The 16,215-nt window shown below is 54.0% G+C and overlaps 2 protein-coding genes and 1 non-coding gene across 4 annotated transcripts; 1 reads left to right on the top strand and 2 right to left on the bottom strand.

Moving 5' to 3' along the window:
* Window positions 1–831: 831 nt before the first annotated feature.
* Window positions 832–9,484, bottom strand: LRRC20 (leucine rich repeat containing 20). Of its 2 annotated transcripts, XM_075423172.1 has the most exons (5): window positions 9,299–9,484; window positions 7,962–8,111; window positions 6,154–6,321; window positions 4,791–4,837; window positions 1,345–1,418 (listed from the first exon to the last, which is right to left on the bottom strand). In XM_075423172.1, the coding sequence occupies exons 1-4, from the start codon at window positions 9,378–9,380 to the stop codon at window positions 4,791–4,793; spliced, it is 447 nt and encodes a 148-aa protein (XP_075279287.1). In that variant the 5' UTR covers window positions 9,381–9,484; the 3' UTR covers window positions 1,345–1,418. The 2 variants fall into 2 exon arrangements, with proteins under 2 accessions (XP_075279286.1, XP_075279287.1); XM_075423171.1 differs by lacking the exon at window positions 4,791–4,837 and having other exon boundaries at window positions 832–1,418.
* Window positions 9,485–9,958: 474 nt separating this feature from the next.
* TRNAE-UUC (transfer RNA glutamic acid (anticodon UUC)) lies at window positions 9,959–10,030 on the bottom strand. The gene has a single exon. It is a non-coding gene; the product is annotated as a tRNA-Glu (tRNA).
* A 67-nt stretch (window positions 10,031–10,097) lies between these two features.
* Window positions 10,098–13,566, top strand: EIF4EBP2 (eukaryotic translation initiation factor 4E binding protein 2). Its single transcript, XM_075423170.1, has 3 exons — window positions 10,098–10,291; window positions 10,883–11,056; window positions 11,136–13,566. The coding sequence occupies exons 1-3, from the start codon at window positions 10,153–10,155 to the stop codon at window positions 11,165–11,167; spliced, it is 345 nt and encodes a 114-aa protein (XP_075279285.1). The 5' UTR covers window positions 10,098–10,152; the 3' UTR covers window positions 11,168–13,566.
* The last annotated feature ends 2,649 nt before the right edge of the window (window positions 13,567–16,215 follow it).

The raw sequence follows: 16,215 nt of genomic DNA, 5'->3' as shown, positions 1-16,215 counted from the left end.
TCGCCTCCAGCTGATGGCTGGTGTCCCCAGCAGCACTGCTGACCATCCTGGGATGGCCAAACACGCTGTGAGCCCCAACACGAGTGGGAAGCACCCCCATCCTCCACCCTGTGTAAATCACACACACGGTGGGGAAAAGCATGGTCCTTAGGGATGCTGGTCCTGGTCCAAAGCTTCTCGGCTTGACTCCAGCTCCTCCATCATTGTCAACATCAACAAGCCCACTCTTACCGTGGTCTTTTACCAGAGTTGGGTTTGGGCAAGTCTAGAAGTCAAATATTTCCATTCCTGGCAGCCCCCAGCACTGGGAAGCATTTGTCCCTTAAAAACACGAAGAAGTAAACACAGGAGATGTTTAAACAAGGCATTGTGAGATAACGCCTGCAATTTCTCCCAGGAGATTTTCTGCAGGCAGCCAGCTGCTGAGGGACACCAGTGTGCCTGGCAGTGGCCTCCCCACCAGCAAGAAGCCACCCTCCCCTGGGCCATATGCTGAGGCCCATGGCCCATTTCTTCCTTGGAAAGAAAGTGGCACAACTTGAAGACCCACACCATGCAAGAGGTGGGTGCACGCTTGTGGGGACACCCATGGGATGAACAGCGTGTGGGGACCCGCTGGCACTGGGTAGCTTTGATTTCCATCATGAAAAACCACAGGGAAAAAAATTTCCCTGGAAAAATCCAGGGAAATACCGCTCAGGTCTGGGCAAAATCCAGCCAGAGGCATCAGCCTGAGCTGCAGCAAGCACCCGCAGGGGTCTGCAAAGGAGCTTCTCTATGGAAAAGATGACTGATAACTCAAATTTGACAGATATAAAATAATCCACCATGTAACAAGAAAATATTTAATCACGCATTTGGCACATTGCCATATCAGCAATTCAAGGGGGAACCCTGATGGCCACAGGGATGTCTCCCACCACCCCGGCCCTGGAACAGGGTAGCAGATGCTCCCTGTCACCAGCTAGGCAGGATGGATGCAGCCGAGCATCCAACTCCCCCAATTTTAGCAAGCAACGTGGCTTCTCTGTCTCCCCAAGCGCTGGCAAAACACAAAGCGGGAGATTCCCCGGCTTGGGAGCAGGCAGAGCCATCCTTTTGCAGAGGAGCCCGCTCTTTGCTTTTTATTAAGGAAAAAAGAGGGACTGGCTGCCCCGCTGCAGGTTTGGGACAGAAGCAGTGGCGTAGCAGGGACTGACCTAAGCCCAAACACTCTCGCAGGCAGTTGTCCCTCTGGAGAGCTCGCTGGGGCACCCCGAGACCCTCTTAGGCTTCAGGTACGGGCTCCTCCGGTGACAGCAGCAGGTCGAAGGGGACAAGGGGCCGGACCAGGAGCCGCACCTCGGGGCCGACAGGGTTTGCCCGCAGGTTGAGGCTCTGCAGCGATGCCATGGTGGCTAGCTTCTCCACTGGCACCTCTGCAAAAGACAGCACCGGGGTGAGCATCCATCCCAGCATCGGCTGCCAGAGAATTCGGAGCGGCAGAGGTAGCAAAGGCTTTGACTTGATCGGCAGCCTGGAGTAAATCCTGCTCCTGCTGGTCTCCAGGCTTTTATCAAACCAGAAACACAATGAAATATTAAATTATATGACTACTCAAGCAAATGCCTTGGCAAGGTGCAAACAACATTGTATTAAATGTGGACACTGCCCTCTAGTTCTCCCAGTTCTAAACGTACCCTGCTGGGGTGCTAAACTGCTATTCAAAGACTTATTCCCCTAGGTTATTCCCAGTGTTGCAATGCCCAGGAGCCCTCACCAGACTAACGGGAGAGCACACGCTCTTTGCCCTTGTCGGACAGGCTGCAAAATGGCTCTCAGCCATCGCCTGACACCCTCCTGTTTTGCAATTTCCATGAATTCGTGTGACTTCTTTTAGAAAGGGCTTCTAGAGGAAACTTTTTAAATTAAAAAAAGGTGCAGGTCTTGTGGATGGTCACAGTGTGAATCCACTGACAGCAGAGGAACGAGACTGGTATGAAAACCTAACCATTAAGATCATTAAATGATTACAGGTTTAGCTTTTTGTTACGCATCAAAATATTTTTGGCTTGAAAAACCCACCTGCCTGAGTTTACCATGAACAACTTCTTTTTAATTTGGCCACCAAAATGGCAATAGGCTTTTATATCCCCAGCTGATTTCTTCTGCCAACACTTGAAGGCAAGGAGCAGTGACTCACTCCTGGCGTGAAGTGGCAGGCAGGGCACCCAGTGCAGCCTATAGCTATACGGCTGTGCCATGGGAGCCACAAACTCCTCCACATGCAACCTGAAGCATCTCTTGCCAGCTCCCCAATGGATAAGGCACTCGCGTTTGAGCCTGAATTATTCATCTTGGCTTCACCAGTTAAGCAAAAAAAGGAGAAAAAAAAAAGCTTTTCATGATTAAAGAAAACAGTAATTTTCACAGATCAGAATATGATAATAAGCGAGTGAAAAACCCAGCTCCTTCAGATGAAGGGGTTGCCAAGGCATTGGGAGGCATCCGAGGAGATGGGTATGAAAGGGCTGCTGAGACACCCGAGGAGCTGGTAGCGAACATTAACAGCCCCAGAGGTCTCACAGCCACAAACAGCTGCAAACTGAAGGGGGGAAGAACCCCTCTCAGCTCAGCAGAACCGCTTCCTGGTCACATTTCAGCATTACCCACATCCTTTGGTGACCACCAGCTCCTGCCAGCTTCCTCCAAACCTGCTGATGAAAACCTGCTCGCTGGCTCCTCTGTGGCCATTAACAAAAACACATTTTCCATGCCATTATCCCAAATGAAGAGTGGCACTCTGATGCTTCAGGAAGAGAAAATCAGCCATAGTTTCCTTCAGCAGCAACTTGCCCAGCTTTGCTGTTGTCCTCCAGCATCCTCTTTATTGTTTCAACATCTGCATCAAACCATTAATCAAGGAATAAAGGAAAGAGAAACTGAAGCTTCAAGCACCACAAAACACCATGGACTTAGGAGCTGAAAATGTGAAGTTGCTATCACTCAGGGAAAGAGTTAAAAGCACTGACATTAATACATACATAATTACACTCCAGCATTAAGAGCTCGTTGAGATGAAAAGGGCAGTTCATAGCACTAAATGTCTATTTTCAGAGCCCACAGACTCCAGGCAAGCATTAATTAATCTCCTTTTATTCCTGCTTCCCTTTAGCTGGAAAACATTACCTACTATCTCCGGTTCAATGTCTTAGTAGATGACTCAACCCTCTTTCCGCAGGTGCTTTTAATCTAGTTTACAGCCCTGCTATCAGCTCCTTCAGCATCACTGAGAGAGCAGAGGAGGACCAGCTGGACCAGGCAGAGCGCATGGCTGCAGCAGCACCAAAACCCAAACCATTTACAACCTTCTTGTTACTGGAGAAAGCCCCACTCCCTCCCCAAACTCTATCTTCCACCCACAGTCTGTAGAGCATCCTTCTCTTGCCTAATGGTCTTTTATCCAGAGCAGGGTCATCAGCTCGTTATTGGGCTAAGCGGTGCAGCCTGGATCACAACTTACAAAAGGCAGCAAAATGCAGCCTATGCTCCTTTCTACACTGCTGGGGCAGCCCCTTCTAATGCTGGGCTGGTTGGAAAACAGCACCTGGATGAACTTTCAGGTGCCTCAACAGCTTCTTTAGGGATGTGCCAGGTGCTCCTCTTGAGACTCGGCTGCCAAATCAAGGTCCTTAGCTAGCTGTGGTGGGTGAGCTGTATATGCACGCAGAGGAGGAAAGAGAAGAAACCATCTCCTACATTGTGTCCAGAGAAGAGCAATAAAGCTGGTGAAAGGTCTGGAAAACAATTCTTATGAAAAGCAGCTGAGGGAACTGGAGTCGTTTAGTCTGGAGAAGGGGAAACCTTATTACTTTCTACAACTACCTGAAAGGCAGTCATAGTGAGGTGGATGTTGGTCTCCTCTCCCAAGTAACTAGTGACAGGATGAGAGGAAATGGCCTCAAGTTGCATCAGGGGAGGTTAGGATATTGGATATTACAAAAAATTTCTTTACTGAATGAGTGGTCAGGCATTCGAATAGGCTGCCTGGGGTGGAGTGGTGAAGTCACCATCCCTGGAGGCGTTCAAAAGGCATGTAGATGTGGCACTTTGGGGTATGGTTTAGCAGGCATGGTGGTGGTGGGTTGATGGTTGGACTTGATGCTCTTAGAGTTCTTTTCCAACCTGAATGATTCTATGATTCTACAGCCTGGCTTAAGATCTCCTGGGGTGAAATGAATGTGAAGGGATCAAATTCTGCTTGGCTGTTAAGGAAAATAAAAATTTCTGCTGATTAAATTCAAGCTGATGGTCTCCGATTACCCTGTTGTGCCAGGCTAGTGTGGGATGAAAGGTGTATACATAAATATAAGCTCATAAATAATATAAAAACTGTGTTAGCATATAGAAATGCAAATATATATCAATGCAAACTCATGAGCAGATAATTGGCACCAAGGCTCATCCCACAGCTCCGAAGGAGCTTGGTCCTTATGCTAGCTCAGCCCCAAGGAAGCTCAGCCTTGAAGGCTAGAGGACAAATTCAGGAGATTTCACCATGGTCCCAGGTGGTGAAACTGGGACTGAGATGCTTTTCCTTGGATGTGAAGGACTTGAGCTGCTGCAGCTCTTGGGATGCTCTGGTCCCTGGCAGGCCATTAAGAGAAATAGATCAGGAGGTATTGGAGAAGGTACCCAAGACAGATGCAATTGCCCAAACTTTTGTTTCCTTGGCAAAAATTGGCTGCAACACCCCTGGCTTTCTAATCTCTACCTCTTCCCAGAAAATGCATAAAATAGGTTAATCTTACCTATTTCTGCAGGCAGACAGCATCGTGCTCATTACTAAGATATGTCCCTGAAACATTTTAGTATGAAATTGTTAATTTCTACCCTGTCATTTTCCCTGAATCTGATAACAGCAGTTGAAGGGAGCCTGAAGGGAGGTGACCAAGCCTGGCGGCTGGGTTTTCTAGCTGCCCTCTCCCCCGGGGTTAATCCTGCTGGGTACAACCCTTGATGCATCCTTTCCTCCTTGCATTTAAGCAGGGAAAAATGCAACAAAAAGTTGTATCCCCTTCTTGCAGCAGCCTGCTTGCACAAAATGCAAAGGAAATTAAATTTGGAGACCTCAGCTCCTGCATGCAGTCTGACTGAAGTTGGCCAAGTAAGCTCAAAAAGTGATGGAGGGAACAGAGTGAGACAGCTCTCTCCAGAAGGCAGGAGAGAAAAAAGGGGTGAGGAAAACCCATGTCTTTTGCTGGCTCTCCTAAAAGCAGTATTTAATGTCTTGCATTTCTACAGGCATGGGCAGGGAGCAGCTGACGCTGTTAACACTCATGTTGCAGGGAGCAGCTTTCCCAGCAGCAGCTGAAGCCATCCCGGATAAAACAGCAAAATTGAGTTGACTCAGTATTTGCCTCCCTGGGGAGCTGTGTGGGCTGTGGGATGCTCCAGCCTGGGCTCTTCGAAAGCTTGCTCCTAAATAAATCCCCTTTTATCTACGTGCAACAGCTGCCACTTTTGCCCAGCTTTTGAGGACTCCAAAGGCTTCAGCTTTGCACATGAAAGATTTTTCCTCCCACTGCAGGGTCAGGAGATGAGCAGCTCTTACCATTCCTTTAATTTCATTTTTTTAGGAGATTTTGTAGTGTTACAGCTCCTGTTTGCTCTGGGAAATGTTCAGGTGGCCTTGTGCCCCTACTTTGCCTGGTGGCAAACATCTCAGCCCAGCATCCTTTGGGCTGGTTTCTGCAGGCAGGTCTATTTTTTATTAAATCTGGCAATTTTTGAGTTGCAGCTGAAACTGCCTTTGAGAGCCATATCCCAGCCCAGTGAACAGGGCAGCCTGAATGGGGCTGGATTCCCTCTATGCCTGCAACAGCCTGGTCCCAGGAGACAGCACAAGCACTAGCACAAGCAAGCAGATAATGAGGCTCTGTCTATTTGGCATCTTCCATGTTCCCTTCCCTCTGTCAAACTCATGCTCCTTTTGCTGCATCACTAAGCCATCCCTTGGCCTGGCTGCATCCGCAGGGGATGGTGGACCACGGTTAAATCTTCAAGCCAGCATTCCTCCCTGCCAGGGGATGTGTATCGGCATCACTGCTGCGAACTGCTGTTGCTCCAGGGTGATGCTCATCCTCACCTCCAGCGGGAAAAGGACCCTCTCACCTGTGATCTCGTTCTCTTCCAGGTCGATGGTCTCCAGGGTGGTGACGGTGGCCAGGGGCTCAGGGAAGCGCCGAAATCTGTTGCGGGAGAGGTTGATGGCCCGCAGGTGCAGCAGGGAGGTGACCTCCTCGGGCAGGCGGTGCAGGTAGTTGCCTGCCAGGTTGAGCTCTGCCATTCAGGTGAGAGAGGCGGTGGGATTTAGGAGGGAGGGAAAGGGCAGGAAACATAATTAATGCATAGCTTAATTTACAACCTCTGTTCCCCATAGGCTGCCAGGCCTGGCAATGGGTTTCCATTTCCTCTGAAAACGTGATTTTTTTGCTCGTCTCCAAGGTTTGCCATCATACTTCTGCCAGTTGTGAATACTGCTTTTAGGAGTTTCTTGGCTTCCTTGGGCTTTCCTAATGAAACCCATCCAGCATTTGCAAGCAGCAGCTGTAGAAATGAGCAATATTTCTTAATGAAGTTGGAGAAATTCCCCTGTGATGGACATATGTCATAGCCTAAGGCTAGTTTTCTATCTTCATGTGCCTGAACCCCTTTGAGGTATAAACAGAGTGATGGAAGAAATGTATTCATATGCAAAAAATAGATATATATTCTACCGAGTGTTGCTTCTTGCCCCCCAGAACTGAGCTCCTGTGGAGCCAGGAGCAGCACTTCTGCATGAAAGGCCATTAGCTGTGGGGAGAGACACCCCAAATCCTGCTGTCCCAGTGCCCTTCTCCAGTGACACAGGGCCTTCTGCTCTATAAATACCCATGCAAGCTGCCCTGCTAATACCTGGTATTTATAGGTCCTGCCTTATTTAGGATGGTGCAAAGCTGTCCCCAGCCCTGGGGCATCTCCCTCCTGCAACAGCCCTGCTGAGGCCTGGCATGTTCATCACTGGAGTGATTTGTTCACTGGTAGAGCAAAGCCCTTTCTTGGAAACAAGACCTTTTTTTCCCCTTGGGGCTCACCGCGCTTTCTAGAAAATGAAAGTTAGTTTCCTTTGCTCAATGTGCTGCTTTTCTCTAGCCTACAGGAGTTTTCATGGATGATGCTCCTGCACAACACGAGAAGCCTCCCCAGACACCCAGCACAGTAGTGCTCATGCAGTACATTATATGAGCAAAATATTTGCTTTCAAAAGCTGCCAGAGCCCCTGGCACTGCTGCAGGCAGGCGAAGCCCCGGTGCAGTCTCCAGGGTTCAAAACCATGGCTCTGGATGCTTGCATGACCGCGTTTTAGCAGGTTAGCTGCTTGCTGCTTTCTCTGGGCTCTGCAGGGACATGTCCCCATGGCACCAGCTGACAACTGACAACCGTCTCCATCTCCTGCAGAAAGCGGAGAGTGAGCAACTATCACTGATGTCTCACAATGGAAGCTAATTAGCCAGCAGCAAGCCAGCGTGCCTTCTGCAGCCTGAAATGCCCCATCTCTGCCATGCACTGTTATGCCCAGGCTGCCTTCCTGTCCTCTTTTGACTCCAGCCCCATCCTCGGAGGGAGCTGGAGGATGATGAGTGACCCTGCAGCAGCCCAGCCACTGCTGAAAGTGGCTGGAAGATGGCAGGGCATGAGTTTGGGAGGGTGGGTGAGAGCAAAACCAGTGTCCTCTTCCTGCAAGAGCTGGAAAGGGTGAAGAAGAATGGATTTCTAGGGGGCTGAACTAGTGCTTGGAATGAGGTGTGAGCACAGAGGAGCAAGAACTGTGGTGGGGAAACTCCCAAGTCCTGTGCCCCCTCTGCAGAAGCCAGGGGGCTCTTTGCTGGGTCCCGGGGGTATGGAAGTGACTGCTGTGAAGAAACAGGGCTGTCCCTTACCTCTCAGCTGGCTGAAGGTGGTGACGAATCGGCTGGTGAGGGACTTCAGCTCATTGTTTGCCAGGGAGATGTGGTGGATTCCCTCAGTGACACTCCTCATGGCTTTGTAGATGCCAACAGGGAAGGTCATCAGTTTGCAGTTGGCCAGATCTGCTCCGGGAGAGACCCAGGCACCTTATAATGCACTCCAGCTGAGCAATGCTTTCCATCTTGTTTTCTACCCCTTAACACTCGATTTGCCTGTCTGGGTGCTGCCACCCATGGATGCTGTAATGTCCCCTGCCAATACTCCTCTCCATTGCAGGGATCGTTGCAGTCACCTCTACAAGTACCAATAGTTTGTTCCCATCAGCAATGCTAAGGCTGTTTGGCCTTAGGTGTATTCAACCCCAAATCGCATCACATTTACCTCCACACTGCAATGTCCTTCTGCAAACCCTCAGCAAGCCTGTCCGTGTCGAATAACTTCAGTAAGCCCCCTTCTCTGTGTCCTTAACCCCCCGGGGAAGGTCGAGCATCACAGAGTTACCTCCTCTGCTGCTGATGGGGATGGAGCAGGGCTTTCCCTGGGCATCTCCTGCCTGGGTTTCTCATTGCGATGGCTGCTTGCCCCACAGCAAGCCCCCATGGCAAGCAGTGGGGAGGGGAAAAGGATTTGGCTGCACTTCTCACCTGTTGGCGTTCTTATTTTGCTCTGAATCGTTTCTGTTTCCCCTCCTGGGAGGTGCCAGCGGATGGAAACCCTGTATCCCAGCCCTGTGGCGCTCAGCCTGGGCTCTGCTGCCTGCCCTCTTCGCAAAGCCATGGCAGGGGCTGCACAAGCTCAGTCCTTCCCTGTTTACTGTCTCGCTCAGGGGGACGTCGAGAGGCTGAGCGACGACGCTCTGACTCTCAGTGTATGCTGGTTTATACCCCAGGGCTGGGAATCCAGCATGAATAGAAATGAGTGGCTTTCAACTCCTCCTTTTGATGCACTGCGCACAGGTCTCAGATATTAGCTGGAAACAGGGAAATTGCAGAAAACCACAAACCTGACAAAGCAATGTGGAGAGAGGTCTGGCTCCCACCATCACTGGCAAGAAAGGACTTTATCCCTGGGGCACGTCCCACAGGATTAAGTGCCATGGCTGGGAACCCACTCAAACTTCGGGGCGGCTGAGAGCCCTTTGGGGGAGTCTTTCCCTTCCCCAGGGGTGTGGAAGCCTCGGGTGCAGCACCCAGAAGCAGCACCAGACAGCTTTTTTTAGACCATGGCAGCAAAAAATAGACCACTGCTCCCGGATACCCGATCCTCCTCCAGGCCCCAAGCGGGAGCCGAGCCGGAGCGCCGGGCTTACCCAGGGAATCCGTTTTGTTCTCCACCGTGTCGTTCACCTTCCTGGCCACCCGGGCCACTGCCTCGCCCATCTTCTTCTGCATGCGGGTGCCCGGTTCCGCTGGGGGCACGTTTTGGCCAGGGGGATCCACTGCTGGAGGCAGAAATCAGCCACTCTGGCCTCTCGGGAGAGGGATGCTAAAAATAACCGTCGGGATCAGCATTCCCAGGGGAGGGAGGGAGGCTGCGCTGCGGCTGGCATGGCCCTCAGCATATGAGATTCCCAGCTTTCCACGGCGGTATGTTTGGGATACGGGGATGCATCTCCGTATCCCAAACTAGGAAAGGGGATGCATCCCCTTTCCAGGTGATCTGGGGCTGGTGTGACCCTCGGGCCACAGGATTCCCAAATTTCTGGGTTGGTACTTAGAGATATGGGAATGCATCTGCTTTCCTGACCATCTAGGGATGGTGTAGCCCTTGGAGAGCGGGATTCCCAAGTTCTGGAGTTGGTACATTTGGGATATGAGGAAGCACCCCCTTTCCTGGTGACTTTGATCAGCTCGGCTCAGCCAAAATATTCCGGCAAAAGGAGCCCTGGACACGACGACCCGCCTTGCACTTTGAGGGGAGTGGGTGGGGGTAGTGCCGGCGGAAGACAAGCCCTCCCCTAAAAACGCTCTTCCCACGCCGGGAGTCGAACCCGGGCCGCCTGGGTGAAAGCCAGGAATCCTCACCGCTAGACCACGTGGGAGGGCGCGGGCAGCGCCGCCCGCCCCCGCGCCTGCCCCCTGCCGGCGGCGGTGGCGCGGGGGGGGGAGCGATGGGGGCGGCGCTCGCTGCGCGCCGCCTCCGCGGGGACAATAGCGCGGGGCCATGTCGTCCGCCGGCGGCCGCCAGCCCAGCCAGAGCCGGGCCATCCCCACCCGCACCGTGGCCCTCAGCGACGCGGCGCAGCTCCCCCCGGACTACTGCACCACCCCCGGCGGCACCCTCTTCTCCACCACGCCGGGAGGTAAGCGCCGGGGCGGACGGGGCCTGCGGGGCGGCGGCCCGGGGGAGCCCTCCCGCCGCCCGCCCCCCCGCCTGTGTGCCGTGTGCGTGCAGCGCCCGCCCCTGAGCCAGCGCCGGGAGCAGGGCTCGGTGTCCGTCCCGGGCGTGGCGGGGGGCGTCCCGGAGCGGGTGGCAGCCGGCCCCGGTGGGACGCGGGCAGCGTCGGCGGCGAGGGGCCGGCGGGGGGTGGGGGGGCTGCTCTGTCCCGTCCCGCCTGGACACCCCGGGGTCGCCGCATCCCTCGTCGCCAGGCCGGGGGGACACCGTCCGTCGGCACCGCTCCCCGGGACGCGATCCCTCCGCTGCCGTGGGTTTGCCAGGCCGGCGGCGAGCGGCCCGGGGGAGCTGGTGCCCAGGTGCCGCCCGGGGTGTTTGTCCGCGCCGAGTTATCGCCCGCCGGGCCCAGATAAGCGCGGGCAGAGCGGCGGCGCGCACCCCCGCGCCCTGCCTGCCTTTCCTGGGGCCCTTGGTCCCGCCGGGAGACTCCTCCCGCACGCACCCGCTGCCGGCCGGGCCCCCTCCTCATCCTCCCCTCGCTTCCCCCTCGTTCCAGGCACCCGGATCATCTACGACCGCAAGTTCCTGCTGGACCGCCGCAACTCCCCCATGGCCCAGACCCCGCCGTGCCATCTCCCCAACATTCCCGGCGTCACCAGCCCCGGCTCGGCCGAGGAGCCCAAAGCGGACACCAACAGCCTCAACCACCAGGACGGGAAGCCATCCATGGGTGAGGGACCCCCGGGGTGGGGGGGGATTCGGGGTGGGGGGTGACCCCCCCTAACACTTCTCTGCTTGCCTCTCGCCAGGGGACGACGCTCAGTTCGAGATGGATATCTGAGCGGGAACCACGGAGAGGCAGCCCCTCCCCAGACCCGTGCATACCCCATTCGGCTTAGCAGGATCCGTCCCGGCGAGGTGGAGGCGGCAGCAGTCCCCGCCGGTGTCCCACTCCCTGCCCGCCTCCCCCCCGCTTTCCGGGGAGCGTAGCTCTGGCTGCACCCCCTTTACAGGTGACTGGTCCCAGCATGTGCCGGATGGAGCATCGCTTCCGGATCTGACCCTGTTCCTCCTCCTCCACCCGCCGGCAGCCTGATCTCCACCGGGCTGCTTTTTAAAATCTCCCGTTGCCTCTTCTGCCGCCTCATGCTCCCCTCCCCCCCCCCCCCCCCAAAAAAAAAAACCCTCCCATTACCCCAAACCTCCTGTTGCTGGCAGCTTGGCAGTCCAGAACTGCGTCACCCTCTTTGCCCCTTCTCCCAGAAAATTTGGGCAGCCTCTTGGGAGGAGGGGAAGAGCATCGCTCCTAAAACCAGGCACCCGCTTGCACCCTGGGGAGGGGTTTTTCCAGTTCCCCCGGGACCTGCTGGCATTCGGTGGAGGACAGCGTTGGCAGCCCCTTCCCTTTGGTGCTCCGGGGCTCCGAGTTAGTCCCCAACGGCATCGGGCAGCGCGCCCGCATCTCTCTCCTACACGGATATCTTCCGTCTCGGCCCTGCAACCAGGGGCTGCGTCCCCGACCTGCCAGCAAGGACTCAGAGAAACGTAGCCATATGTTACAAAAAAAACCTTGCTTTTATTTTTTTGGTACTAAAAAGAGGCACTTTACCGGCAATGCTTCATTTTGTGGGCTGGGGACGAGCGCCTCCGGTAAAGTGCTTTCTAGTGCTTTTCTTTTTTAACACCCCCCCCCTCCCCCTTTAAAATGTGAATAATACAGGAGCGAAATCCCTCGGCGCCGCTGGATGTCTCGGGAACCGCTGGGCGCCTGGGGGGTGCGCGGGGTGAGAGGCCGCAGGGATGCACGTGATGCTGCGGCCAGGAGCATGGTGGCTGCACTGGGGGTGCTCCAGTTGCAGGGTGCCGCCATCGCTGCCATTCTCCCCTGGCTTTCCGCACCGGAGCTTCCCTCGCCCGGGTCGTGCTGCTGTGGATAAAGGATTTCCCTCTTAAACTCCCCGCCACCGGCAGCTTTGCCAGCCAGGCACGTCGTGGCCGTCCTGCCTGTGCCCAGCATTTTGAAACCCCTTGGAGATGGGATTGTTTTTTTTAATCCTCTCTCGGTGTGACTCTCACCTTGAAGAGCAGTGTTCGCTGAGGGCGTGCGTGGCGGGGGACGCCGCGGCGGTGCCGTGCCTTGCTCCCCAAGCCCACCAGCCCCCCTTGTTTTTTTACTGCCTGTTGGGACCCTTCAACAGCTTTGCAAACTTCTCAAGTGCCATTTTATCAGCCCCCCCCACCTGAGTGCCTGCTCCATCCATCTTCCCTCCCTCGCTGGGGTCCCCCCTTCCCGGTACCCAGCCCCGGGGACCCGTCGCCTGCTGGGGTGGTGGCTCTGCGTGCCAGGGATGGGTATACCCCACGCTGGCATCCCTGCTGCAGGCTTTGTGCACTTTCCGTCCGGTAATTTATTTCTCTAGGTGTGTTTGGTGCGGGTCGGCGCAGCGGCTGTTGCAAGCTCCCATCTTCTAGCGGCTTTCTTGCCGGGGGGGGGCTGCCACTTGTTTTGGGGGGGGGGGGTGGGGAGGAGAAAAAAAAAGGCCGAGGGAATGGGATGCCTCTCCCATCCTTTCCCTTGCATGGGTAGCGCTTGGTGGGATGCGGCGTGAACATGTAGCTGGCTGTCGTAGGCGCACGAATGAGTGAGTGCAAGTAGAAATATGTATATGCGTGTGGGTGGGTGGTGATAAGACACACACAAATATATATATTATATATAAATAAATATATTTTCCTTAAAGCAAAGATCCTAGGAGGTCTCTTAGGCCCTCGGATTGAGGGAGCGGCAGGGGCAGGGGGCGAGGACATCCTTTGCGGAGCGGGGACGGCCACTGCGGATGCAGGGACCCCGCGCTGTCGGCACAGCCACTTGTTTCGGGAAACCTGCTCTCCAAGCCAAAAAAAAAAAACAAAAAAAAACCAGAAAATATCCGAGGACAACATAACTTATGGACAGGAGCAGGAGGGAAACCACTTTTTTTTTTCTAAACACCCCCTTTCCTGACCTCCTTTCGTCTCCATTCCCCATCCCAGCAACTTTCTCCCGGTTCTCTTTTATAACCGGGCTTGGGGCTGAAGAGCAGGGAGGGAGTGCCTGGCCTTGCTGGGGCAGCTCCTGTGCTAGTCAGGGTATAGGTTTGGGATTTTTTTACCGTCTCTTCAAGCAGGTGTTTGGGAGGAGAAAACCTTGCCAGTGGTTGCTGTTACAGTGAGATCAATAAAGATCTTGGTTCTATTAAATCGAGATGCTGGAGGTTTCTGTCAATGAGTCGGGGTGCAGGGGGGCGTTTTCCCTTCGGAGCAAACACTGCCTGGGCTTTGCCCCCCTTGCAGGTCACCCCTCCTTCCTTTCTATTTTAGCTTTTTTTTTTGTTTTTCTCCCAAATTCTTCAGGTGAGTTGCTTTCCAAATTTCCAATTTGGAAAAAAGCGGATCCAGGCCAAGGACGGTAAATCAGGAGTGAGCCCTCGCCTTTCACTGGGCATGACTCAGTGCTACAAAGAGCAGGGGAGGGTCAAAACCAGAACCAACAGCCAAGGGTTAAGGGGGAACTTGATTGCAAAATTTCGTGTACAGAAAAATTGGATTTTACCATAGAAAGGTCTCCCACCTACAAAATTGCTGCAAATTGGTCATTTATCCTGTGCCACCGGGTGCAAAAACTTGCATAGACCTGGGCATGAAACTAGAGAGATGCCAAAGGAAGTCCCACCTGGGACATCTCCAACCCAGACACCAAACGTTCAAAGAAACCCATGAACTTAAGCTGAGCTTAAATTGCAACCCCCCAGCAATTTCCCACTTTGCTGCTAAATGCATCTTTGCGCCAGCCTGGGGGTACGCCTGTGGTGACCCCTTCCAGCCGACGCTGCACAGCGCCTGTCCCTGCCCTGGGAGCACTGGGCAGGTTCCCAAAATGTCGGCTGCTGTGCTGAGGCTGTCGTGCAAACTGGTTTTTAGCTGCCGAGGGCTGCAAGGCTGTTGCACAGCCAAAGCTGTCTTGCAAATCAGGGCTGACCAAGGGGAGAGTGTGGGGGTACAGCCACCTCCACCCAGGCTCATCTTTGAGGGCCCAGATGGACCTGAGCAGCCCCACCTGCGGTTCCCCTGTGCCCAGGAGCACATTTCAGCCCTGTCCCTGCCTTGGCTGTATCCCTCAGCCTTGGCTGCCTCTTCTCTGCTGCTCCTGGAGGGACCCAGCCCAGGCTCGTGCCTTTGTAGGGGGCCGTGCTGATGCAGGTGGGTTGTCCTGGTCCAGGACCATTGTCCCTTTGATAATGTATGTATTTTTTTAAGTTTAAACCAAGTAGCAGCAAAGTCAGCCTTTTTTTATACCACCCACTCTGTATGGGGAGGGGTCTGAGCCGCAAAATCCTTTCCCTCCCGTACAGGCAGGATGTCCCATCCCTCCAGCTGCAGCAGCCAGATCATGAGGGCCCCTTATTTTTGTGGGTGTTGCAGCAAACTTCCAGCACTCACCTCCCACAGTGCTGTGACACCCCCCTAAAACTGCATCACGTCGGGATGCAGACCCGGTGTGTGAAATACCGCAGCGGCATGCCGCATTCCTAAACCACTGGCACCCGCTCGGGTCCCACGGGGGAAGCCAGGAGGGCAGTGCGGAGGGTGCCTGCGTTTGGGGGGGCCCCTCATGCACCCCAGTTTGGCTGCACCCAGCGTGGTCCTGCTGTGACCTCCCATGGATGCGGGCGTTTATTGCAGCGGCAGCATCTCTGCTCCGCTGGGACCCTGGGGAAGGGCTGTCACATTGTGCAGTTACCCAGGCTGTTATTAAATTATGACTATTAAATTATCTTCATTACTATACTCTTGCTTCTTGCACTCCTGTCCAGCCTGATCCTGAGTTAAAAAGTGGGGTGTTGGAGGAGGGGTGGAGAAGGCAGCCAGGAAACCCCTTCCTTTGGAGCAGGCGCTGCTGCCTCCGGCTGTGGCTCCCCAAATTCTGGCTCTGCAGGTTGTTTCTTACCTGAAGTCTCTATTAAAGGGGTGCCTAAAGCCTGTCTGGGCAAAAAAATCCAGAGGAAGGCTGTGTTGCTTGGAAACTGGCAGCAAGGCTTATTAAAGAATGAAAGAAAATAAAAAGAAGACATTTTTCCTTCCACCACTGAAGCGGTGGATTGTTGGTTGCTCTTTGTTAATCCTGAAATGTTTGCAAATTTTGAAGCACGTGTATGGAGGAGAGGAGCAAGATGAAAAAAATGCTGATGAGGCATTTGCGAGCTCCCCTCTTCCGGGTTTAGCTCTGCCCGTGCAATGCCAAGCTTAAGGGAGCGACAACTGCTTTCCTCATGAATTTTTTGGATGCTTTTTTCCCCGCCCCAATCCTGGCTTCCAAAGCCCCTGCAGCGAGGTGCATGTGGAGCCCTGGCTTTCGGTGCACTCCTTAGGGCAGGCGGAGTTTCTAGGTGCTGATATGCAGTCTAAAAATGGATAATTAAAAAAAAAAAAAAAAAAAAAAGATAAAACTGAAATCTAGGACTGAAGCTCTTAATGCATAGCGAGCTGTAAATGAACTAAACCAGGGTAACTTCACGTGCAGCAGGGTGAATGAAAGCTCGGCTGGATTTATAGCTCTTGATCAGAGCTTTAAACTGGAGCAGTTGCTGTCTGCATGTGCGACTGCTGGGGTCTGCCCTGTGGCATTTGGCTGTGAAATTCAGCAGAGCAGCTCAGGAAAGGGTATTTTGGCTAAGCCGAAGGCCGGGAGCCTGGCTAGTATCTAGGATCCCGATTAACAAACTTTCCAGCCCTGCTTTCCAGCCGTTACCATTTTCGGACTGCCTCTGGGCTCCGTTTACATTCCTGGCCCTCCTTCCCAGCACCGGTGAATGTGTTAATGCCGCTTTTCTTTTTCCTTCGGCCTGCTGG

Source organism: Opisthocomus hoazin, chromosome 6, assembly GCF_030867145.1.
Source record: "Opisthocomus hoazin isolate bOpiHoa1 chromosome 6, bOpiHoa1.hap1, whole genome shotgun sequence".
Lineage (NCBI taxonomy): Eukaryota > Metazoa > Chordata > Aves > Opisthocomiformes > Opisthocomidae > Opisthocomus > Opisthocomus hoazin.
The sequence above is the reverse complement of the archived record's forward strand: the minus strand, read 5'-3'. Positions and strand labels throughout refer to the sequence as shown.

Coding starts and splice junctions, on each gene's coding strand:
- EIF4EBP2 (XM_075423170.1), top strand. CDS start 10,153: ATGTCGTCCGCCGGCGGCCGCCAGCCCAGCCAGAGCCGGGCCATCCCC. Junction 10,292..10,882: donor CTTCTCCACCACGCCGGGAG/GTAAGCGCCGGG, acceptor CCCTCGTTCCAG/GCACCCGGATCATCTACGAC. Junction 11,057..11,135: donor GGACGGGAAGCCATCCATGG/GTGAGGGACCCC, acceptor GCCTCTCGCCAG/GGGACGACGCTCAGTTCGAG.
- LRRC20 (XM_075423171.1), bottom strand. CDS start 9,380: ATGCAGAAGAAGATGGGCGAGGCAGTGGCCCGGGTGGCCAGGAAGGTG. Junction 8,112..9,298: donor GAACAAAACGGATTCCCTGG/GTAAGCCCGGCG, acceptor CTCCCGGAGCAG/ATCTGGCCAACTGCAAACTG. Junction 6,322..7,961: donor CACCTTCAGCCAGCTGAGAG/GTAAGGGACAGC, acceptor CCTGAATGGCAG/AGCTCAACCTGGCAGGCAAC.